The following is a 25,000-nucleotide window of genomic DNA, read 5'->3' on the forward strand; positions in this document are numbered from 1 at the left end:
TTTTTTTTTTAAATGGCCCTTACTTCCTGGTTCCTGCTCGGTGGGCCCGTGTTTCGGTGTGCATGTTCTCTCCTCTACAGAAAGCACGCGATGCGGGCGGTTTAAAGAATAATCGGATTGACTCCTTCTCCATTTCTTCTGGTTTAAACGTCACGCCATTCGTTCATTTCCCTCCAACGGTTGTACTATTAATCTCCTCTCTAGGTGCACTCTACTAACCCCCACCTCCCCCCCACCTCACACTCTCCTCTCTATAAGAAGTGCTGAAATCTGGCCTGAAGATACGTTTGAACCTAGTTAGGACTTGCCCAGGTTGACGTCGATTTCCCTTCACCTCCGTCAGCATTCCTGGAGATTCCAAGTCAAAACAGGAGATGTGCAGAGTGAAAGAGGCGACGCTGGACATTGTGTACTGTAACCAAATACAATAGACTCCTTAAGAGAGGCATTCTTCTGCAAATACCAGAACGTCTATTTTCTTTCTTTAATAAAAGATCCAGGTTTATAATTAACGCAGGACTCGTGAAAGATCTCAACATTTTGTGACTTAAAAACCCAAGGGTTATTCCTTGCGCCGAGTGAGCAGGGTAGCCGCGGCGTTCGCCAGGTAGCACGTCGGACCGTCCCTGTCCGGCTGGTTTCCCAGGTCAAAATAGCGTACCACGACGAGCTCCGTTCCCCTGGCGCCGTGACTATCGTCCTGATCTGTGTCTCTGACCTCGAAATGTTGCCGAGCTAGAAAATCCACAAGGCTCGTTCGCACAACAGAGCTTCCAGTAGGTTTACAGGCAACATGAGAGGGTTTTATTATCGAAACACTACGTGTAAGAAGAAAACCTGTCTGACTGCGACCCGTAGGAACGTCTGGGAGCGTTAGCACGCACAGTCCACCTTCCGTACATCTCTACCGTCTGTCTGTCTACCTTCATGTCTGTGTTTGTTTAAACCTGTCTGTCATTCTTTATCTAGCTGTCTACATTTCCGTCTGCCCGTCTAACCCCCCCTCTATCTGTCCATCACTAATTCGTGTCTGTCGCTCTAATCTGTTCTATCCGTGTTATTAAATCAGAGCTACAGCTCGGGAACACGGGCTTCTGAAAAGCTTCGCGCGGTGGAAATACGCGCGTTTTCCTCTTAACGGCATTTCTGATGAATCATATCGTTCACAACATGTCAGGATGTTCATCGTATCATCTCGTAAACACACACACACGCACATACTTTTCCACCACTTCATATCTTTTAATCTGCTTTCAGTTTTGCTTCTTCTGTACCCTTACCGTCGTACTTCTTCTAAGTCCTTGACTCACTCTTGCTTCGGGGAACACGAACATCTGGAGCAGTGTGAGAACGTATCAGCACACTACAGCTGGACTATCTCTCTCTCACTCACACACACACACACAGCTGACGGTAACGCTACTGAAATCGTTCTTTCGTAAACGTAGAAACAGATTCCCGTCAATCATGCCGAACTTAGAGTTGATGTTTTTTTACGGTTTACACGTGGACGAGAAAACGCATCATCACACGTCATAAAACGTTGTGGTTTTTTTACGCTTTTACTGAGGTGAGAAACACCACAGACCGAACACCGTAATCAACAACGGAAGGAATTCATATCAGAGTTTGTTTTTAGGAAATTCCGCGCTACGAGTTTTACCCCCCCCCCCCCTCCCCCCAAAGCCTTGGGGAATTGTTCTTTTTATTATTTTTAATGTCGTATTTACAGAATGTGAATAAATCCTGTACGAAGGCGTCAAGCCGTATCCAAGAACTCTTCTTTGTCCTGTATACATGAGGGGAAATGATGTTACGCGATTCCCCCCCCCCCCCCTCGTTTTTCTCCCTAATTTGGTCGCCTGCCAGAGAAGAGAACTGTGGCTCATGCGATGTAATGCACTGAGGGGAAAGCGCTACCTGCCCTCTTCCGCATACATGAGCTGAGAGATGCCTACAATTGGCTAGTGTCCCTCTGACTGACAGGGCAGAGAGAGAGAGAGAGAGTAAGCCCCGCCCATTCCGAAAGCACAGCCAGTTTTCCTCTCGAGACTCCCAGCCATGAGTTGTCGCGTCATTTATCGGGATTCGACTCACAATCTCTCTTCTTTTTTTCGCGGAGCCCAAAGCGCCCCACAGGACGCCCCCGAGCAGTTGATCTGGTTAAGAGTCTCCCAGCTCGGCGATGCTGGGGTTCTGAACTCATGACCTCCTGAACGTACTGGTTGTAACCAGAAGACTTTCATTTCAAATTAGAGCTAAAAGGCTCGGGGGGGGGAGGAGTTCAAACTGTGTATGACGTGTGATGAGATTTAGCTCGCGTTTTTCGCTTTCTCTCGCGCACCGGTCGTGTAGTGTCGTGTTTTTCTCGTCTATATTTTTGAGCTTTAGAAAGGGAAGCAGTTTTACGTCGTTTTATTTCATGCAAGCGTTTAACCGCTAACGCCTGGCCGCTCTTCGTTTGGTGGCGTAGCCCTTCCTTTACATCGCTTCTCCAACGAATTGTTTACAAGGAACCTCTGAGTCACCGAGTCATTAAGCAGCGAAACTTTTCTGGACACACCTTAAACCCGGACACGGCCTCTGATCTCGTCGCTTCTCGCTCGGATCTCTCCGTGTGAAAGGTGCGCGGCCGTAAACATACGCTCTAATTTTAGGCATTCGGAGCGGAATAGCTGCCGGGTCCAACAATCGTGCTTACAAAAGCAGGATGAAGCGCACCCGAAGTGTTATTGTGTGGACTGGCTTAAAGGTGTGTGGGTGTGTGCGTTGAAGTCATTTCGCCCTTTGTGTGTGTGTGTGTGTGTGTGTGTGTGTGTGTGTGTGTGTGTGTGTGTTTAACAGGTGGATACCCAGCGCCGTGCTACACACCTGACGGCCGGCTATGAGGAGCGGTCAGGAAGTGCCCTTTACACCCCACACTGCCTAGACGTGAGTACTAAACAAACACACACACACACACACACACACACAAACACACACTTCCAGTTTCGCTCGTACTCGTTTACGTATTGAAGCGCATTTTTAAAGTGTACCCGTCCCTAATGTTTCCTTGATAATCCACATAAACTCCTAATAGACTTTCTATTCACTACAGGTGCAATCAAAAGTATTCGACCCCCAGTGCAGATCAGGTTGATTGTCAAAATGTACAGACTTTCAGCTGTTTGAAATGAACAGATCGAACAAAAGCAGTTGAAAATTGTTCAACACGACGAATGCTTCAAGTGATTTCACCAAATTGAACTGAACATGCAACGTCTCCAGTCTCAAAATGATTGAACCCCCTGAATAAAATACCTCACAACAGCGCACATACCAAACCAAGGTGTTGTCTCAAGCACACCTGATGCTAAACTAATCAAGTGCTTCATTAGTTGCAGCAGGTGTGCTTGAGCTGGAACACGTGAAATACCCGAACTAGCTAGGGGCAGAAAATAGATGAAATACCTGGACGGGGCAGAAAAGGACTCTATTAATGACTGCAACCGGATTTCTGAGAAGTGAGGTTGTGAAAAACCCTCGAGTGACTGTGAAAGACCTGCAGCAGGACGTGGTGTAACAGGCACTGAGGTTTCAGTGAGCACAGTAAGGCGTGTACTAAATGCAGAAGGTTTCCATGCCAGAACTCCAAGACGTTCACCACGACTGACCCAAAAGCACAAGAAAAGTCATAGAAGTTTTGGGATTCTGTTCCGTGGAGCGATGAAACAAAACCGGAACCTTCCAGTACGATGGATCGATGGTATGTCTGGACGGAGAAGAATGAAGAAAGAACGCTCTGTCCACAGCATGGTGGAGGCTCGGTGATGCTCTGCGGCTGCTTTGCATCCTCTGGCACTGGAAACCTGCAGCGTGCGGAAGGCCAGACGGATCCGTCGAAGTATCAGGAGAAAACATCATGCCGTCTGTGAGGAAGCTGAACGTTGGGTGTCATTGGACTTTCAAACAGGACAGTGATCCCAAGAAAACCTCAAATTCCACCAAGGCTTGGTTGTAGAAGAAGTCCTGGAAGATTCTACAGGGCCGTCACAGTCACCTGACTTGAACACCGTAGAAAACCTCAGGTGGGATTTGAAGAAAGCGGGTGCAGCACGCAAACCCAAGAATATGACTGAACTGGAGGATATTGCTCATGAGGAACGGGAGAAGATTCCTCAGGAACGCCGCCAGAAGCCGCGCATCTCCTTTGCAGCAGGTCAAACATCAAAAGGGTGTGCTACTAAGTACTAAAGATTCGAAGCATTCGTCGTGGTGAACTATTTTCAACTGCTTTTGTTCGATCTGTTCATATCAAACAGCTGAAAGTCTGTACATTTTGACAATCAACCTGTTCTGCACTGGGGGTCGAATACTTTTGATTGCACCTGTACATGGGGAACAGCGAATACACCGTAGGACCTGCGTTCGAGACACAGCCAAAGCAAACCCCCGACTACTCGCTTGTTTCCGTCGCGTTTAAATGTCACCGGACAAAACTTGCCTTTGCAGTGCCGCTTAGCTTGGAAGTATTGGCACCCTTCGTTGTCATAGAAACATGCATTTTCTAATTTCTTGAGTAGTAATCGATTAGGTTGTTAGGTGTGTGTGTGAAAGAGAGAGAGAGAGAGAGAACAAGTCCCTCTGTTTCTGTTCTGTGCAGGCCAACAGCAGCTGGCAGGAAAACCCCATCACTCCTCCACCCAGACATCCCAGCAGCACCCAATCACAACCCTCCAACTGAGAGAGACACAGTAACACACATGTGCACACACGCACACACACACACACGCACACAGGACCTCAGCGCTTCCACCAGCCCAACTCCACTTCCTCCTCGGACTCGTCTTTCGTTTTACAAGCTCTCGGCTACAACATCTGTATCGGCCCGCCCGTGCACACACACACACACACACACACACACACACACACACACACACTCTTCAAGTTTGGACTTCACTGGACAGTCATCCAGGAGCCTTCACTCGGCCCTTCCTGAGGCTGAAACAAAGGAAAAGGAAAAAGAAAGGTCACACGTCAGAGTGAGAGATGTGTGTGCGTGCAAGAGAGAGCCCTCACACACACACGCGCACACACACACACACACACGCACATTTACTAGGACGGCTACAGTGAAGACCACATAGGATCCTCCTTCCTGCCTGCTTCGATATGAACCAAAATGCTGCCGAGTGTCGTGCGTTTGTCGGTCCGAGAACTGCCTCGGACAGCTGCAGCACGTAAATCTCTCCCTCACACACACACACACACACACACACACACACACACACACAGGTTCTCCTCAGTCCTCGTGTTCATTCGCTTTTCGGACGCTGTATACTTCACAGCTGCCTACGTCAATAAGGTCATCGGTTCATCCTAAGGAGAACGCTCACATGCGTTTATTCTCGGTTTCCGTCTTCCTGTGTTTCCAAAAATACAAAAAAAATTATATATATATATCTATCTCTCACTGCTAAGCACAACTGTTCAGTGTCATGACGTTTTAATCCCGGAGGAATGGAGGAGAAGGTGGAGGGGCAGGTCTGTACTGTAGCAGAGGGGACAGACATTTTAATCACACACCCGCGGGCTCGATTCCTCACCGGCCTTTGTTTTGTTTTGTTTTGTTTTGTTTTGTTTTTTTAAACAAGATATTTTCTTTCTGTTTAAATAGCTTAGCAGCTTTTAATAGCTCCTCCTCCTCCTCCTCCTCCTCCTCCTCCTCACAGTGTAGAGTTAAATATAACGGCTTTCCATCATGTGTGAGAAAGCGAGCTGTGGTTTAAGCTTGGGCCACGTTTTTATGGTTAAAATTTTTTTGTTTGTTTTTTTTTTTTCCCTCCCCACTTTCTTTTCTTTTAAAAACGATAAGAAAATAAGTCTTCCATCCGTGCATGTTAATTCCTGAAGACTAATTCCACCGAGTCCTCGTGTAGCTTGTCAGTTTTTATTTTCCTTTCCAACGAGTGAACATTGCAGAATAGAGAGAATGTAACGGAACGACAGACCAAAAAAAAAAAACCAAAACACACACACACACACACGCACACAGAGAGAGAGAGAGAGAGGCTCTCCAAGCCAAGATGCTCATCAGCTTTCGAGTTGCACCAGAGCTTCGGAGGCTGCGTCGAGCCGACTGTGTTCCTCCAAACCGATTTTAAAAAAAAAAAAATTATTTTTTTTTAAATGTATGTGGATGGAAGTAAAGAAGAAGAGAAAACCAGAGAAAGTGCAGCAGGTTTTGATTTGAAGCTCTTGTATGATGTGTGCTGATTTTTTTGGGGGGTCTTGTTCCACTTTATATCTGATTGTATCTCTCTCTACATCCGATCGAAAGCATCCGTACGTGATGTTAGCATGCCACATCCCATTTAAAAACACACACACACACACACACACACACACAAATTCTTTCTTTAACCTGTCTGAGCAACAAGGGCTTCTTTTTGAAGTTGAACCAAATAAGCGTGTGGTGGTTTTAAAGTCGGTGGACTGCAGCACACGCTGAGGACGGAGACATTAAACTCGAGGATCGCTTTCCCGACACCGCGAAGCGCGGGAAAAACGGCAGGACGTGGTGTCTGGTGGCTGTTGTGGGTTTTGTTTTTTTTTGTTTGTTTGTTTGTTTTGTTTTTTTTAAACACGTCTCTCTCTCTTTCTGTCTTTCTCTCTCTTGCTCTTTCTTCATCCCTCCTCGTTTTTTTTTTTTTTCCCCTCTCTCCCTTTAACACTGACCATGGGAGCTCCCGGGGCATCCTGATGTATACGAATGGAAATTGTTACACAATGAACTCGACACCTGAAATGTAAGATGGGTTTTGTTTATATATAAAAACCACACACACACACACACACACACACACACACACACACACACACACACTCGGACACGACTCGAAAATGACCTTTTTACCCACATCTGTATAGATTAATGTTACTTACTAGGCTACATTTCAGCTGGCTGGCTTTTCTTCTAACTAATGCTATTACTACACCAAAATATTTTTTTATTATTATTATTATTAATAATAATAATAATAATAATAATAATACTTGTTTTTTTTCCTTCCTCCCTTCCTCCTTTTTGTACTCGTCATCAACGGATGTCATTGTACAGATTGTGGAATGTTTAAGTGTATTTCTCTTTTTATAAAATGTACACGTTTGATTTTAATTACTTGTTTGTTTGTTTGTTTTTCCTCTCGACTTTACTCCACTTATGACCTGGAGTGTTTGTATTTTGTATTTGTAATGTTGTTGAGTTTGATTTTGGGTTTGTTTATTTTCTTTTTTGGGTTTTTTTTTTTTTTTTTTTTTGGTTATTATTGTTGTTTATAATTTTTTTTATTATTATTTTAAATCGGTTATATTTGTGTTTGGTGCAGTGAATTTATTATCATTTTTCCCCCCCTCTTCTTCCTCCCTGAATTAAACCAGCTGTGCATATTTGCGTATCTTCCAGCTGGCATCTGTCGGAAAGGTCACAGGGTTTCTTACGGAGAGTGTCGTCTTCTAGAAGCTTCGCAACACGACAAATAGGCGAAAGATTACATCTCCGGGCGCGGGCCGGATTTTTGCGTGTTTACGAGCGTGTTTGCTCGCTCGACAGGAGATCCAGCCTCCCGGCAACTCCTCCGAGCAGCTCAGGCCTCTCTTTTTTTTTTTTTTTGGGGTCCTTTTAAGAAGTCTTTTGTGCAGCTGCCAAGCGTGCGACGCTTCCAGTCCTGAAACTCTCACATTGTTTACGAAGGCTGTAAGCCCTCGTCGTAGCTGCGGCATGAGCAGACATGTTCACCGCCACAAACTGCCCTGACATTCTGGAGTTACGCTACATTGCTGGAATTACTTGGAGCTTCTCACCTGAGTGAGCGCGCGGGAGACAGAGAGGGAGAGAGAGGGAGAAGTCCGACATCCTGTTTACACCTGGGCCTTTTTGTGCTTCTTGAGTGTTGGATGGATTTTATCCATTATTTCTGGATTAAAATCTAAGCATAACGAGCTGATTTGTAGAATAATGCATGAATCTGATTTGAACAGATTGCCTCGTCATCAGTTTATTTAATCCTGACTCACATCGTGACACGGATTCAGAAAGTGAGACGCCTGACCCACATTCAGTTCCTGGCGAGATCCTAGACGAACCCTCGTTTCCGTACACACGGTCACGGGGGAAAAGAAAGAAAAAAAAAAAAAAAAGAGCTCGCGGCCAGGTCATGTGACCAGATGACATTTCGCTGCACCGAAAACAAATGAAACAGATTTGTGGTTTTGTTAACGTACTATATACATTTTTTTTTTCTTTCCCTCTAGAACTGTAGTATATCCTTCCTTCCTTCCTTCTTTCCTTCCTTCCGTCATCACTCCTCCTTTTCTCTACCTCTCCCCTGTTCTCTCCATTTCTCTTGTATATAAAACCCTGCCATTTTCAGACTTGTTAGTCTGGTATGAACTCCTTTTATACCTCAACTTTAGAACTGTTCTAGTAAGAGAGAAAAAGAAAAAAAAAGAAGAAAAAAAAAAACACAAAGGAAATATGAGAATTGTAGTGTTCCTTATTAGAAAATTGAAAACTAATAAAATAATCTAGTGTGCTTTTGAGCTTTGGTGTGTGATTTATTTATTTAATTATTATTTAAAAAAAAAAAAAAATTACGCTAATTGGTGATGTCGATCAGCACATTTTCGGGGAGGTTTGTTTATATGTTATGTCTGACACACTGCTGCTGGAATGTCTGATCTCTTTCAACTTGTGTATGAAGCAAAAACATTTAAAACAACAGCGGATGCCACGAGTTCACGTCGTGAAAACTCCTCGGTGATTGACGACAACAAAAGTGTGTTTGAGTGAGCTGTATTTATGAATAATTCAAACATAATCGACAGTGCATTAGAAAACAATGAAATGTCACTGCGTTAATTACAGCACGATAGGTGTGCGCTTTTATAGCAAAAATATCTCTATAAAAAAAAACAAAAAAAAAATACCCCGATATTCGTCACGTCCAGCCGTAGGTGGGGGTTTTTTTATGTTAGAAGTGTGCTAGGAAATGTTTATTAAAACTTTTATTTTTGTTCAGTTTACAAAAACAGAGTGGGACAATAAAACAGTTAGTTCAAGAAGGAAGACAAAAATTAGATCCAGCTATTTGTTATAAAAATGGAGTTCATCAGCACTACAGTACAGAAGTTTCTCGTGATTAACGTGACGTCCAATCGAGCAGCGCGTAGTTGACTCCGCCCACTCTCAAGCCACAAAGACGGCCCGCTCGGCGGTCCGCGCTTTGTTTCCGACCCGGCGCGCGCGGAGACGTTTGGGGGAGGGTGAAAAACATGAAAATGGCGTTTTTAAGGCTAGCGAGAGACCGTGATGGTATACGAGATGTCAAACCGTAATTTGGACGTAAAAAGTTTTAACGTTACGTGCTACAAACCCATGGGTTTTAAAATTTTTTATTTAAAGTCGTATATACATACACAGGAGGACAGGACGGAGCTCTCCTATTGGTGGATCTCGCTGAACATCATTGTTCAGTCGGTACTTAAGGAGTCCTCACTGTAAATAAAAAGTGTTTAGTGGCAACATTCCCCTCTATAGCTACTATAAATTATTTGTTTATACCATGGTGCTGGTCGGTTCTCAAATCCGATTGGTTGATTGGTTTTCTACCGCAGCACGGCCATGACGGTGGTTCGCCTGCTCGGCAAATCACGGGTCTATATCATTGTGCTCGTTCTCGTATGAAAGGACTCTGTATTAGGTTTGTTGGCGTGAGGAGATCGGGAACGAGCGACAAAAATACACCGTGTCTGCTTAATAAATTAATTTTAAAAAATCGCAATCGTCGGCTTCGGGATGCGCCGTCGCGGGGAAAAGACGCGCCGCACACAAAACGTATCGCCTGCTACATTTACTTACCGCGTGTATCGTTCAGGGACGTACGGAGAACGGCACGTGTGAAGTTTTACAGTCCTTTTGACTAACGGACGTTCAGGAAGACGTGCGCTCTGTGTGGTTGTAGCGGTCCGAGTGGTTCTCCGTCAACAGCCTGTCTGAGTTCAAAGTGTCCGAGTAGATGGGACTCGGCTCGACCTCCTGCTCTCCGCCCCGCCTACACAGGAAACACAGGATACGCTTAAACGTGTTCCTCATGTCCTCGTCGCGACACGAGTAGATGATGGGGTTCACCAGGGAGTTGCACTCGGCCAGGACCAGGCAGTACTTCTCGTATTTCAGCACCTGGCAACGCGTGCACCAAAGCCCGTCCAGCAGCAGGATGACCAGCCCGGGGGTCCAGCAGATCACAAACGCACCTGAGGACAAAGAAACGGGTCGAAGCGAGGAACAAATTAATCCTCATGTGCATTTGGGGTCGTGTGTGTGTGTGTGTGTGAAACTGCCCACATCCTGTTTACTGCGCACACACACACGCACACACACACACGCAGAGTGATTCACATCTGGAGAATGCCTCGACTTGTTTTCATTAGGTTCTGTGTGTCAATTCATTAACATCTGTTTCCTATAGAGGCTTACCGTGCAATTATCATTCCTCACGACACGAACATCTCCGGATCGCGTTCACGACACGAACAGCACCGGCTATTTTTAAGTATCTTGCTGCTGCTCCCTTTATTGTTACCTTCCATTTCCCCTCCCTTTCCTTAACTCTCCATTATGTGAGGTATTAGTCACCCAGTAATAATTAATTCTCAACTTACTGGAAGGGGAAACACTGTAGAGCGCAAAAGTCTGAGTAAGATTATTATTATTATTATTTATTATATTTGGGGGTGGGGTTTTTTTTTTATTATTTAAATGTTCACATATGAGATTTTCTCAAATTGTGTCACATTACCTCATGTTCGCTAACTAGCAGGGAGGATAATGAATTTTTGGGTTTGTTTTTTTTTTTGGTTTTTTTAAAAAAAAGTTAAACGAATCTTGTCGAGTTAAATGTTTAAAAACATAATTTTTTTTTTTTCGTTCTCGCCCGTTAAAAAAATGAACGTTTTAATCCCGTCAGTTTAGCTCATATAGATCTGGATTACTGGGGAGGAATTCTTTAAGAAATCCTGTCAGGTTAGTTCAAGTTAGCTAACTAGTAATTAGCAACGATCTCTCGTCTCGTTCGCTCATTTAGCTAGCAGAGGAAGCTTAGGAACATATAGATACGTGGTATATAAATAAATAAATAAATCCTGTCATATTAGCTAGAGTCGGCTAATATAAATAAATTCCCTCAGTCATATTAGCTCCCATTAGCTAGCTAGAGAAGGATTAAAAACACTTATACACGAATTCTCTCTGAAATCCTTTCAGGTTACCTCATGTTTGCTAGCTAAAACTAGCGGAGAATGATTACAAACCTATATAGATCTGTCTTTTTGTTTTGTTTTTTTTTTAAATTATCAGGTTAACTAGCTTTAACAGAGAGGATAGTAAACCATTATAAATAAATCCAGCTCCTGGCATTATCAGGGAAGATCTTTCTAAAGACGTTTCTGAAGAAATTCCTGTCAGGTTAGTTGGCGTCAACAGGGAGGATAATAAGCGTCTATAAATACGTCATCAGATAAATCCTCTCGGGTTAGCTAGCATTAGAGAGCTGGCTAGCATTATCAGGAAAGACAATGAACGTTTGTGATTAAATTCTCTCGAAAAAAAAAAACCAGTTTTTTGTATGCTAGCTCGACAAACTGTGAACATTTAAAGAGGAATTCTGTCACATTCAGTCAAGTTAGCTGGCTGGTTACTGTTAGCGGGGAAAATGATGAACTTTTATGATCATGCTTATAGGAACATATTAATTGGGCCTGGATAAATATATAAATATATAAATATATAAATTAAATTAGAGAATTTCTCACACAGCCAAATAAATCTTACATAATGTGGTGATATAACAGAATCTGCTCTGCGGTCATCGTTACAAGCACACAATGAAATGCTTTCTTCGCATATCCCTAGTTGGAAATGATCTGGGGTCAGAGCGCAGGGTCAGGCCTGGAATGGAGCCCTAGGGGTGGTGGGGGTGAAGGGTGTTGCCCTACAGCGTCTCGGAGGGATTTAAACTCCCAGCGCTCCGGTTACTAGCGCACAACCTTAATCGCCGAGCCACCAACGCGCCTTCAGGAACGACCAACAACAACCGAGTAAACTGCAACTCAGATCATCACTTACACGTTACTTTCTTTCGTGTGTGCGTTCGTTTGTTTTGTATGTCTATCTGCTTTCGCTGGAATAAAAGTCTGTAGGTGATTTCCGCTCCAAAAACCCAGACGACACATTACAGAAACATCCCAACTGTAAAATCCTTATCTCTTTAGTAACCGCGACGACTAGTCCAGTTGGGATCGTAGGGACGTTAGGACGATAGATATTAAAGACGAACAATGCCTTTATCTTATCTCTACTCTAGATAGGAAATGAGGATTACAGGAGCATCCTAACCCACCGAAATCCCCAGAAAAGTGTCCTCATCAGCAGCCCTGACAGCAGCGCCGGCTGGAACTCAAATCTCTCCTTCTAATGCGTGAGCGCCTTTTTAGGAACGACTCGTTCACCGGGACTCGCGAGGTCTACGATCTACACCATCCTAAGACTTATTAGCGAACAAAAAAAAAAACAACCGACGTGTTTTGCTTATTTTACAAAAGAAAGCGTATTTGTTTGATACGACAAAGCTTTCTTTCTCTCGTCCGAGGAGACGTTTATTTATTCGTAACATTTACGGAAGGAGTCTCCAGTGTTCGGTGATCTGTCACGTGGGAAAGTCTTCAGGACAGAGGAGTTTGCGGTTTTTTTTCCCCCCCCCGGTTTCTCAGTAACATGACGAGCGGTACAGTTCCTCTGCAACATGAAAGGAAAAAAAAAAAAGAGGCCATTGAGAGAATTTTTTATTTTATATTAAATATAACTAGGAAGGGTTAGAAAGTACAACACAGTCATTAATAAGCAAGCTTGCGGAGTAACGGATTACGTGTAACGGAATACGTGTAACGGCGTGACGTAACTGGTGACTGATCCGTTACGTCGAGAAAAAAAAAAACAACGTAACCGGGTTACAGGTACATTTTGTAAATAAATAAATAAATAAATAAATAATGTATCTTCTGACTCAACACTATATAGTCAGCTGCTTGATGATCGTTCTGGTCGTCTCTTGCCGGGCGTGACTCACGTGTTAAAGTTGAAGCTAATTTGGTAGAAACGAGCACAGGTTGTTCTCTGCAACGCTTTTGTGAGATGTAACGTTACCCACGCCCAAACGTTGAACATGTTCCGAAGCGTTAAATAAGGCTCTTAAATAAAAGTATTTTAGATCGTATCGCTTTCCTCTTTGACGTTATTTAAAGACGTGGAATCGAAGTAACCCAAAAATAATCACATCACGTGACTTCCCTATTGTGATGCTTGAGATTAAAGTAGCCCTCCCGACCCTGCTAATGAATAATATATTATTCTGAGGCTCAGTGAAATGAAATGAAAAACCATCACGTTCTTTTCCACATTTACATCACAAAAACGTTTGTAACAGCCGATTAGAGTCGCTGTGATCCCTTGGAGCGACTCGTGACTTGTGCTAACTCATACCAGTAAGATATATATATATATATATATATATAAAAAAAAACAAAACAGACTTTACCCAGAATCATGGAGACGGTTTTCATCAGCCCGACAAGCGTGTCGTTCTGCCTGACGTTAAGTGTGTAAGGCAGCGTGCTCTGGCTCTTCCGGCGCACGTAGATGAAGATGCGTGTGTATATGGCCACCATGATGGAGAAAGTGATGAGGTTGAGTACAGCCCAGAACACTAGGAAGCTGCGGGAGTAGAGCGGCGCGACGGTGGAGCAGGAGCTAAATTCGCACACGCAGTTCCAGCCCATGGTCGGGACGAGGCCCATGATGATGGCTATGACCCAGATACCCACGATGAACATCAGGACACGCCGGTTGGACATGGTGCTGTGCAGCTGCATGGTGAAGATGCTCTGGTGTCTCTCCCACGCCACGGCCAGCAGGTTGACCACCGACGCGGTTAGGCTCATCTCGATCAGCGCTCCTCGCACAAGCCACTCGTTCTGCGTGAGAAAGATGGTCCACGGCCCCGTGTGGAAGATGAGGTTGAGGTAGGAGATGCCGGCGAACAGGTCCGCCGCCGCCATGTTGCCCAGCAGGTAATAGATGGGGAAATGGAAGCGCCGATTCACGATGATGGCCACCATCACCATCAGGTTGGCGAAGAGGATGAAGATGCACACGGGGACTCCGAGTCCCACCACCACGAAGTCCCTCGTCTTCCATTCCGCGCTGAGGCTCTTGTTACTGAGCTCGTAGAAAAACGAGACGTTCTTCTCGCGTCCCTCGCAGAAATCTTTGTTCAACATGGAGGAGTTCAGCGATGGACAAGTGATCCGAAGTGTCGTCTGCTAGATTCCGCGTTCCTGTGGGAGTAACTCACCCTCCAGGGGGGACATCCAGTCAGAATGTGAAGTCTGAATGTTCTGCTCATCAAGGTGGAGCTGGTTTCTGTGCTGGGGAAAAAAAAAGAAAACCGTGAGAAGCAGAATACATACATTTATTAGCGGGGGTCTGATTAATTAACTACGCGTTGACTCGATTTCCAGTCCGGACGGTTCTCCAAAAAACCCCCAAAACAAACCTTCATACCCAAAACTGTAAAACATGGACGTAAGGAAGATTTACCCAGCATCATCGAGAAGCTTTTCCTCAGCACCACAAGTGTGTGGTTTGGCATTAAAGACGCAATTTTAATAGTAAAAACGAAATGCTATCAAAGACCATTCCTCGAGCATGATTCCCTCGTTACCCGTGTATTAATCGCGAAAACGAAACGAATTAGCGAGCTAGTTCGGTCTTTTCTTTTAAGTTCGACGGTTAACGAGAAAGCAGGACACGCTCGTTTGCGTGCAAACGTTTGGGAACGCTACAAAATCCGACAAGATACCTCAACTCAACACTTTCGGCACTTCAGGAGTGGCTGGTATGAACAATAACTCCGTAATGATACTTAAACACTGTATGTTTTGACAGTTTTAATGATGTATAAAACGTTGTAGTTTGATCGCAATAAACCACATCACATCGTATCATCACGGCCATTACCCAGACGCTACTTCAGGTCATTGTATAAATCCAGTAACGATACGTGGGTGGTGTTTAACGCCTAGAAATTTCCTATCGACTCTGTTCTCCGTGTTTGGGTTTCCTCTGGGTTTCCCCCCACCACCCCCAAACTCCCCCCCCCCCCAAAAAAAAAAAAAAAGCATGTCAGAAATGGTCAAACTGCCCAGAGGTGTGTGTATGTGTCTGACGACAGATCTCGTACGCCTCTGAGAACCGTACAGCGCGTCCGATCGACATCTGATCGGTATCGCGTTTCTGACAATACCCAGAGCTTGGATATCGGTACCGCATCAAAAACATTCCCCATCCCCACCCACACGCTAACACAGCCAGTTCCAGGTCTTCTAAACGGACACAGATGCAGCCGTAACGAAAAAGAAAGGCGGAAGCGTTAAGGCAACCTTAACGAAAAACACGTAATCCAACACGATGGTGTTTACAGTATAAATCTACAGCACCTCGCCTTAATCACACATCCACACCAAGCCTCGGAACGAAGGCGCGGAAATACATACACGGGTAATACTCGTGCGGAAAAAGAGTTACAGATAAGTCCTGGGTGTAATGCGGTGCAGTGATGTAATGAAACGACACGCAGATGTTAGGAAACGTCCGTCCCCGTTTAGGTTGTAGTTCCCCGAGGTTACTCGGATCTGAGGAAAGCATATTGTGGCATCGATGAACGTTATTATATCATCGACTGTCATTACCCAGACGTCATTTCAGCTCATTATATCAATTTAGCAACAATACCTGGGTGTCGTTTAGCGCCTATAAATTCCCCCATCGGCTTCGTCGGTTCTCCTCGTAGATCTAAACTTAAGTAAGTAAATTTTATAAATGGATATCGTGATGTGATGCTGTTTAAGGCGAGCCGGCGGGAAAATATTACATTGCAAACAAATTGCATTTTCTGGTTCATTAGCAAAACACACACACACACACACACACACACACACACACACACACACACACAGGAGAGTACAAGAGGAGCTGTAACGAGTAACATATGTGAGCTCGTGCTCCTGCAAACAAATCAACATGAATGCAAAGTGGTTTAAACTTCGGGACACACGTTACGACGAAGTATTGACGTCATCACGACACGCTTTTCTGAATAATGTACCGATCGTCACGTTTCTGCTTGATAACTTTTTAAAAAAAAAAAAAAAAAGCGTATTTATTCTGCCAGACATTCGATTCTTTTCATCTATTGTTTTGTCTTTTATGGTTTTATTTATTTATTTTTCACTTCGTACTATTCGTTCACGCTTGATTTTATTTTAACAGCACAATGGCTGGCCGAGACTCGGAGTCTTTAAATGTGCTATATATAAATAAAGACGACTTGACTTGAGAACTCTGTGGTGATGATTCAGAATGCAGCGGCACGCCTCGTCTTCAACCGGCCCAAAAGGACCCACGTCACACCCCTCTTCATGTCCGTCCGCTGGCTTCCTGTATCCACCGGTATCAAATTCAAGGCCTTGACGCTCACGTACAAGACCTTGTCTGGAACAGCGCCCCCTAATTCGACACTCATGAAGGCTCACGTTCCCTCACGCAATCTGCGATCGATCAACGACCGACGCTTAGTAGTTCCCACTCAGCGTGGCTCAAGGATTCTTTCCAGAACCTTCACACTAACCGTCCCTCAGTGGTGGAGTGAACTTCCAACCTCAATCTGGACCGCAGAATCGGTCACCATCTTCAAAAAAAACAGCTACAGACCCACCTCTTCCATGAGCACCTAAACAACCCCAAAAACACCAACCCCACATTATCCTTTATAAAAATTTTTTAAAAAACCTCAGGTTTTTTTAAATCTAGAACTCAATTATAAATCTTGTACTGTAGCACCACTCGTATTGTTCTCCGCTTGATATATCAAAGTGCTTGTATTTCCTCATCCGTAAGTCGCTTTGGATAAAAGCGTCCGCTAAACGAATAAATATAAATGTAAATCAGTGTAATGAGTAACTGATTGGGTTTTAAAATCTGTTTGTGCATTTGTTTTGTAAAATACCGCGCCGCTTTTGCTAGCGAAGCAAAACCCAAAGATCGTGATCCGTATCATCTATCGCGACGATGTCCACGGGTATCATGGCGTTATAATCAGCACAGTGCGAAGGTGAGTCAAATCAACCTTAATCTTTTCATTTCACGTCGTTTAGGTGTCATAAAAGTGTATCAGGTTTCAGGTAGCAGCAGAGTGGGCTGTTGAGAATGACGCACCAGTAGTATATTACATCTGTAACTAGAAATTAAAAAGCTGTCACACTTTTACTGTCACATTTTGGTTTCCGTTCGACTCGCCATCGTATAATTCATTCTCTATCTGAAACCCAGTGTGAAGGACGACAAACCACGACAACAACCACTTTCATTTTCTTTTCGTCGTCAATTTGGAATCGGTGTCAAAATTTATATATATTAAAAAAAAAAGGATGGTATCACGACAACCTCTGCAAAAAAAAAAAATCCCTTTATCTTTTTAAACAACGGCATTTATCATTGTTTGTCGAGGTTTTAAGTGATATCGCTTTGCTAACAAAAGACCAACAAGGTTTTTAATTTATTCGTTTTTCTTGACATAGTATCGTTTCCGTATCCGTGTCAATCTCAGCGGGTATTTCTCGCCTACTGCTTTATGAATACTGAGAATTCGGACGTATTACTCCTTTGGCGTACTGATTTTCACCTACTGTGTAATAAGGTAGTAAGGATATAGGGCTAAGGATATATCTGGCTAACGGTAGTTAAAATATATAGTGCGTGCTGTTTAAATGATGGCGTTCTTTCATGGAGAGCCTGCGAGATTGCGACGACCAACACGCATTGTAAGTTGAACGGTTACACGATCACATTATACCGGTTAAAAAGAGACAGCACAGTCGGCTGCAGAAACCGGCACTTTAGCCGACGTTGGAGCTCTGTTTCTGCTACAGAGCTCATTATGTTTCAGTCCATCGTTTTCTTTTTATCGGACGTTTTTTTTTGGGGGGGGGGGGGGAGAATTTATACATTTATTTGTTCATTTTTAAAGACATGGTGAGCCTGCAGTCCATTTTGTTTACAATATTAAACCTCTGTCGCCATTTCGGACTTATTCGGAAATAAAAACGAGTCATTTTTTTTTTGTCTTGATTCAGAAGACAAAAAAAATCACAAAGGAGTCGTTTTTAGTCATCATTTTTTGCGAAACTATGGAGAATCGAGCTGAGTCGACTCGAACCGAATCGATTCGTGACAGGAGTGTGTGGTTACACCTTTAATGTGAAATGATAGGGTGAAATCGTGAGAAAACTGGATCACGTCCGGGTATAAATCCATAAACGCTGCTCATAAGAACAAGACTTACAGACACGGACACTCCTCACACACAGCTGCTGGTGTTTGGCTGAAAAACAATGAATTTTGTGCCTCACTCAAACTGAACTGCAACAACAGTGCTGTGGTTTGTTGAGCTGTATATTAATGAGGTGCTGACTTTGGGGTGCAAAACAAACAAACAAACAAACAAACAAACAACGAGGGGTTAGTTAGTTAGTTAACACAGATAAAACATTTCACTTCTGACCACACAACAGCATGAACATGGGCATGTGTTCAGGAGTGATATTATTATTACTGTTGTTGTTGTTGTTGTTGTTGTTGTTGATTTTGCACCGGTGTTTTTTGAGCGCGCGCCCTACTCTCGTTCCCGATTGGAAATACGGAAGATTAATTTCCTTCCGTTGTTTTTTTATTGTTGGTTTTTTTTTTGTTTGTTTTTTTTTTAACTGAACAGACACAAAAACAACTCGCCAAAACGTGTGCATAAAGTGTCGCGTCACTTACCTACCGGTCACCCGGTTTCCGTCCAAACACATCCAGAACCGGAGCAGTGGAAGCGGAGCGGAGAGGAGAGGAGAAAGTCCTCGGCGGTGTGATGACGAGTCTCCGGAACATTACCGCCGCTCTACCGCTCACAACCTGTAATACACGCCTGAAGCGCGCCGCCGCTTTTCCTGCTCTCTGATTGGCTGGGGGTTATTGCGTCATCACAAGTAAGTTGTTACTACGCTCGCGCAGAGAGAGATTTGTTTTTTTAATGGCATTAACGTACATAATTATTGTAACCTTTATACATTTGTCCTACACTGACACCTTGCATTGTGTCTCTTTATTTTTCATTTTTATTTATATATTTTTGTATTTTTTTAATTTACTTTTTTTGTAATTATTTCTATTTTATTCTATTTTATTCCTATTATCTTTAGTAGTAGTAGTAGTAGTAGTAGTAGTAGTATTGCTATTGTTGTTGTTGTTGTTATCTTTATTATTATTGTTATTATTTTTTATTTTTATTCTCCTTTCTTCTCTATATTGATGTGTTGGCAATATTGTATGTAAACAATCTGGCCAATAAAGTACTTTGAAATGTGAATTGAATTGAGAGAGAGTGAGAGAGAGAGAGAGAGAGACAGAGAGAGAGAGAGGACAGACAGAGAGAGAGAGAGACAGAGAGAGACAGAGAGAGAGTGGACAGACAGAGAGAGAGAGAGAGAGAGAGAGAGAGTGGACAGGCAGAGAGAGAGAGAGAGAGACAGAGAGAGACAGAGAGAGAGTGGACAGACAGAGAGAGAGAGAGAGGGTGGATAGACAGAGAGAGAGAGAGAGAGAGAGGACAGACAGACAGACAGAGAGAGAGAGAGACAGAGAGAGACAGAGAGAGAGTGGACAGACAGAGAGAGAGAGAGAGAGAGAGTGGACAGACAGAGAGAGAGACAGAGAGAGACAGAGAGAGAGTGGATAGACAGAGAGAGAGAGAGAGAGAGAGAGTGGACAGATATAGAGATAGAGAGAGAGAGTGGACAGACAGAGAGAGAGAAAGAGAGAGAGAGAGTGGACAGATATAGAGATAGAGAGAGAGTGGACAGATATAGAGATAGAGAGAGAGTGGACAGACAGAGAGAGAGAGAAAGAGAGAGAGAGAGTGGACAGATATAGAGATAGAGAGAGAGTGGACAGATATAGAGAGAGAGGACAGAGAGAGGACAGAGAGAGGGGGGGACAGACAGACAGAAAGAAAGAGAGAGGACAGATATAGAGATAGAGAGAGAGTGGACAGATATAGAGAGAGAGGACAGAGAGAGGGGGGGACAGACAGACAGAAAGAAAGAGAGAGGACAGATATAGAGATAGAGAGAGAGTGGACAGATATAGAGATATATATATAGAGAGAGAGAGAGAGAGAGAGAGAGAGAGAGTGGACAGATATAGAGATAGAGAGAGAGAGAGAGAGAGAGTGGACAGATATAGAGAGAGAGTGGACAGATATAGAGATATATATATATAGAGAGAGAGAGAGAGAGAGAGTGGACAGATATAGAGAGAGAGAGAGAGAGAGAGTGGACAGATATAGAGATAGAGAGAGAGTGGACTGACTGAGAGAGAGAGGACAGAGAGAGGACGGGGGGAGACAGACAGACAGAAAGAAAGAGAGAGGACAGATATAGAGATAGAGAGAGAGAGGACAGACAGAAATTCCCCCTGTGTACGGAGACTTTGAGGGACACCCTGTAATATACTCAGCAGTCACTCTAAACTGCTGTTTGGTTAGCGCTTCATTTCATTTTAAAATGGACGATCGGAAATTTATCAGGAAATCTCCTGGCCAGTGCTAGCTCAATGGTTAAATGGCTTTTTTTTTTCATATTTAGATTCATGAATATGACCCATGTACCGTTTTGGGAAGAAAACCAGAGAACCCAGAGGAAACCCATTTGGACATGGAGAAGAACCGCGTAACTCTACACAGACATTAACTCGAGCTAAGTATCGAACAGGGAACCCTGGAGCGGTGAGGCGCTTGCTTGTAATCACGTCCTAAAATGTTGCACAGACAGGAACACATCTGTCTTCTAGTATTTTGTGTAATCGTGCTTGGTCAGGCTTGTAGTCTACGGTGGTTGTTCGTGCTTGTTATGGGAACAGAACTGAACACACTGCACTCTCCTCTCCTGATAGTCTCTAATACATCATGCAGGGGCATGAACTGGATCAAGTATAAACCTTCTGAAGATTGAAGTCTGCGCGCATTTACCTCAGTTCAGCGATTCAATACAATGGGAACAATGACGCATTAACACACTAACGAAGGCCTAAAGCCAGACATTTGTGTAACTATTCCTATTATATTAAATCACCGAGCCGAGCGAAATGTGCGCAGACTTCGTTCATCAGTAGTCTGCGTTAAGGAAAGTCCGAAGCTCTTGACCGAGTCCATGTGAAGCACCTCAGTCAGCCCATCCTGACAGTTCTGCTATTGTTCCTTATCTTAACACAACAAAGTACTCACACAAAGCTCGGAAACGGTGAAGAAAATGTCACAGATACTTACTTTCGGTTTACTTTCCATGAGTGTGGGATCCTGTGCGTGGGTTTTGGACAGAAGCTGAGACGGTGCAGGGCTTTTGCGAGTGCGACGTGTCGTTTATCTCAGTAGGAACGTGACAGAACTGGGAACAGGAAATAAAACTGAGAACCAAAGACAGTTTTATAGATCTGTGAATTCAGTAACTGAGACAGAAGCAAAACAGAGAGGAGATTGAGAAACAGAGTTTTTACCATGAAATGAACAAACATATTGCAAACACACTTTATACGCTGCAGATACTGATACGGTCATTTGAGATGACAGAATAATGACAGTGATGGATGGATGGATGGATGAATTGGTGTCCCGTCCCATGCACAGGGCCTTTTCTGAATATTTCAGGGCCCAAGAGATATCTTACTTAGGGCTAACGTACCAACACACACACACTCACCCACTCTTACACACTAATGGTAGCAGAGCTGCCATGCAAGGCGCTAGCTTCCCATCAGGAGCAACTTCAGTGTCTTACCCAAGGACACTTCGGTATGTGGAGTCACGTGGGCCCGGAATCGAATCTCCAACCCTACGATTAGTGGACAACCCGCTCTACCACCTGATCCACAGCCGGCCCACAAATAGATACACGATCATGATCGCCGCTTCTTCGTGACCTTCTGATGAAACTGCAGTTTCTATCCTTCTTACAGCACAACGGAGCCACCTGCAACAACCTGATACATAAACGTTTTCACTAAATGATAGTCGTGTGCTTTTTTGCACAGTTATTTTTTAAAAAAATCACAGCGCTGGATGCACGGTGGCTTAGTGGTTAGCACGTCTGCCTCATACCTCCAGTGTAGGGGAATCGATTCCTGCTGCAGCCCTGTGTGCGGAGTTTGCATGTTCTTCCCGTGCTGCGGGGGTTTCTTCCGGGTTCTCCGGTTTCCTCCTCCAGTCCAAAGACATGCATGGTAGACTGATTGGCATGTCCAAAGTGTCTGTGTGACTGTGTCCGATGGATTGGCACCCAGTCCAGGATGTACCCTGCCTTGTAGACGATGCTTCCTGGGATCGGCTCCAGGTTCCTCGCAACCCTGTAGGATAAGCGATATAGAAGATGGATGGAAATATCATGGAGCCCCCTGGTGGTCCGGAGGCCCTAAGCAACTGCTTATACTACGTATAACGAGAGTATTGACTAACCTAGCAAGAGCAGGTGTTTTACCCTGACTTATTTTCATTCAAAATTCTGTCCAGTAGATTCAGACCAGTTAATAACGTGATCAGACCTATTTATCTTTTATGGGATAGCGCTAGGGTATCTACAGTGTCCAGTGATTCCATACTGCAGAATCTCAGCAGAAGCGGGGATTTCTCTCCTACTGTTTTATGAATACTGAGAATTCAGACATACTTATACTAATTTGGCGTGGTGATTTCAGACGCAGACGAGGTCTCTAATGGTTGAATGATTCCCGTCCATGTTCACAAAGCTCCACCCAAGGACCTATAGTGGCCCATAGAGTATAGTGTCTATAAAATGACTGACAGGAGGTGCGTCCAAACACAAACAAGCATCCTGGCCCAGAAGTCCGCTTTCCAAATGAATTTTCTCAGCGAATTAGTAAAACTTCGAGTTCACGCATTATTTTTTAAAAAAAAATCATTTTCTACATATTGTCCAAGTTATTTGTACAACTAAGGAATAAAAAAAATAAATAAAAATCACCTACTGCACCTTTAAGGAGTGCCATAAAGACTAGAAGTTCCTCCATTGAGAATATATTTTATTGAAGCTGCCAGAATGTGAGGAGAATAATAGACAATGATTAAAACGTGCTAGGAAAATCGCTGAGCCACCTTTAAAGGAAAGAAGGCTTTTCTTTTCTAGATCAAGGTTCAGTATGACAGCAATGAAGGAGTGGTGCAGTATAATATGCTCGTCAACCTGACTCAGCAGCAATCGATAAATAATTGCAGTGCCCTGAGATTAAACACGTAAGTGCGTTGTTCCCCGGCCATAAAAGACAGATAAATATATGGGAGTGTCCATGAAAGAAGTATATAAAAACATACCAATGTCTAATCTATTGAGGTTATAGTAGAGGGTAATTAACTCTGGAGTACAGAATAATAATCATGACTCAGAGCAATATGTAATTAGTAATAAAAATGAAGGCTCAGTGATAAGTAGTGCTTATGTGCAGATGTTTTTAACATACAAGAGATCACTGTAACTTAGACATGATTAGAGTCAGTGTTTTTTGTTAATGACAAAGCTCTGAAAATGTACTCTTGCTTCCTCTTTGTGTTGTTTGATGTAGAAACTTCCTTCTCCTTGAATCTGTTTGAACAGAACTAATCTGTAAGTTTCTGCAGTTTTTTGCTTTCTCCTGGGAGCTTGATGGTCATCCTGTGAGCATGGAGCTTTAGTTAAAAGGTGGACAGGTTAGAGTTTTATTGTGCTGAGCTAATCGGTTCCTTAGAAACACAAGCGTGCCAACATTCATGTCTAAACAAGACACTATTACAAAATACCGTTGTTGCTGTGGGGGGAAAAAACCACTAGAAAATGTTACAGGAAGCGCAATGGTGCCAAAGTAAATAATGGTGCCAGTTGTTTAAACAAGATGGAGAAACCTGCTGGATGTTCCTCTCATTTCTCCTGTACAGGTAATGCAAGGTAATCGCAGATTGTCTAAAACAAACAAACAAACAAACAAACAATATAATGTGTCATTTTTGCAATGCACATCAGCTTATTTACTTTTAATGCGGTTAAAAAGGCGGGATTATTTGGGGCTTTTGTGGAACCGTGCGCAACAGCACCACCGGTGGTCATAAGGAAAATATACAGAATGGTACAAAGAAGCAAGAAGTGATGCTAGGGCTGATTTCTTTCTAGCACAGACTGCAGAGTATCAGTGACCATGTCGTGTCAGGTTGATCTCCATTTGTGTTGAAAACATCATCGGCAGCGATTGAGAAGGCGCTTGTGACTCGGGTCTAATGAACTTAGAACGGAAACCGAGCCAGATCACCCTGCAGCTCTCGCCTGGTTTCCGACTGAAGCTAAGCAAAGTTGAGCCTTAATATTATTTTGGTAAAGTCGGCTTTATATTAGATTTTTTTTTTTTTTTTACCTTCAATGGCAAACAAAGCTTTTTCATTGTACACTATACAATGGAACCTGAGCACCTGTGGACACCTGAGCTCTCACACCCATATCCGCTTGTTGAACATAGATTTATTCCTCCTTTGCTGTTATAATAAGCCCCATTCTTCTGGGCTTTCCACTAGATTTTGGAGCACGACTGTGGGGATTCGTGTTCATTCAGAGACAAGAGCGTTAGCGAGATCAGGCACCGATGTCGTGCGAGGAGGTCTGGAGTGCCGTCGGTGTTCCAGTTCATCCCAAACGTGTTCAGTAGGGGTTGAGGTCAGGGCTCTGTGCAGAACTCTCCAGTTCTTCCACTTTCTTCACACACCACGTGTTCATGGAG

At 43.7% G+C, this 25,000-nt stretch overlaps 2 protein-coding genes across 6 annotated transcripts in view; one reads left to right on the forward strand and one right to left on the reverse strand.

Moving 5' to 3' along the window:
* Window positions 1-8,580, forward strand: part of pbx4 (pre-B-cell leukemia transcription factor 4) — a 60,481-nt gene extending 51,901 nt beyond the window's left edge. For all 3 annotated transcript variants that reach the window (XM_053612246.1, XM_053612248.1, XM_053612247.1), the window contains 2 exons: window positions 2,845-2,931; window positions 4,643-8,580. In XM_053612246.1, the coding sequence (XP_053468221.1) occupies window positions 2,845-2,888 (44 nt within the window). In that variant the 3' untranslated portion in view covers window positions 2,889-2,931; window positions 4,643-8,580. The remainder of the gene's footprint in view (window positions 1-2,844; window positions 2,932-4,642) is intronic.
* lpar2a (lysophosphatidic acid receptor 2a) lies at window positions 6,208-19,066 on the reverse strand. Of its 3 annotated transcripts, none has more exons than XM_053612249.1 (3): window positions 18,974-19,066; window positions 13,632-14,520; window positions 6,208-10,293 (listed from the first exon to the last, which is right to left on the reverse strand). In XM_053612249.1, exons 2-3 carry the CDS (start codon window positions 14,371-14,373, stop codon window positions 9,971-9,973), a joined length of 1,065 nt encoding a protein of 354 aa, XP_053468224.1. In that variant the 5' UTR covers window positions 14,374-14,520; window positions 18,974-19,066; the 3' UTR covers window positions 6,208-9,970. The 3 variants fall into 3 exon arrangements, with proteins under 3 accessions (XP_053468224.1, XP_053468225.1, XP_053468226.1); XM_053612250.1 differs by having other exon boundaries at window positions 18,978-19,063; XM_053612251.1 differs by having other exon boundaries at window positions 13,632-14,515; window positions 18,974-19,060.
* Window positions 19,067-25,000: the final 5,934 nt, after the last annotated feature.

The sequence above is a fragment of the Ictalurus furcatus genome, chromosome 24 (assembly GCF_023375685.1).
Source record: "Ictalurus furcatus strain D&B chromosome 24, Billie_1.0, whole genome shotgun sequence".
Taxonomy (NCBI): domain Eukaryota; kingdom Metazoa; phylum Chordata; class Actinopteri; order Siluriformes; family Ictaluridae; genus Ictalurus; species Ictalurus furcatus.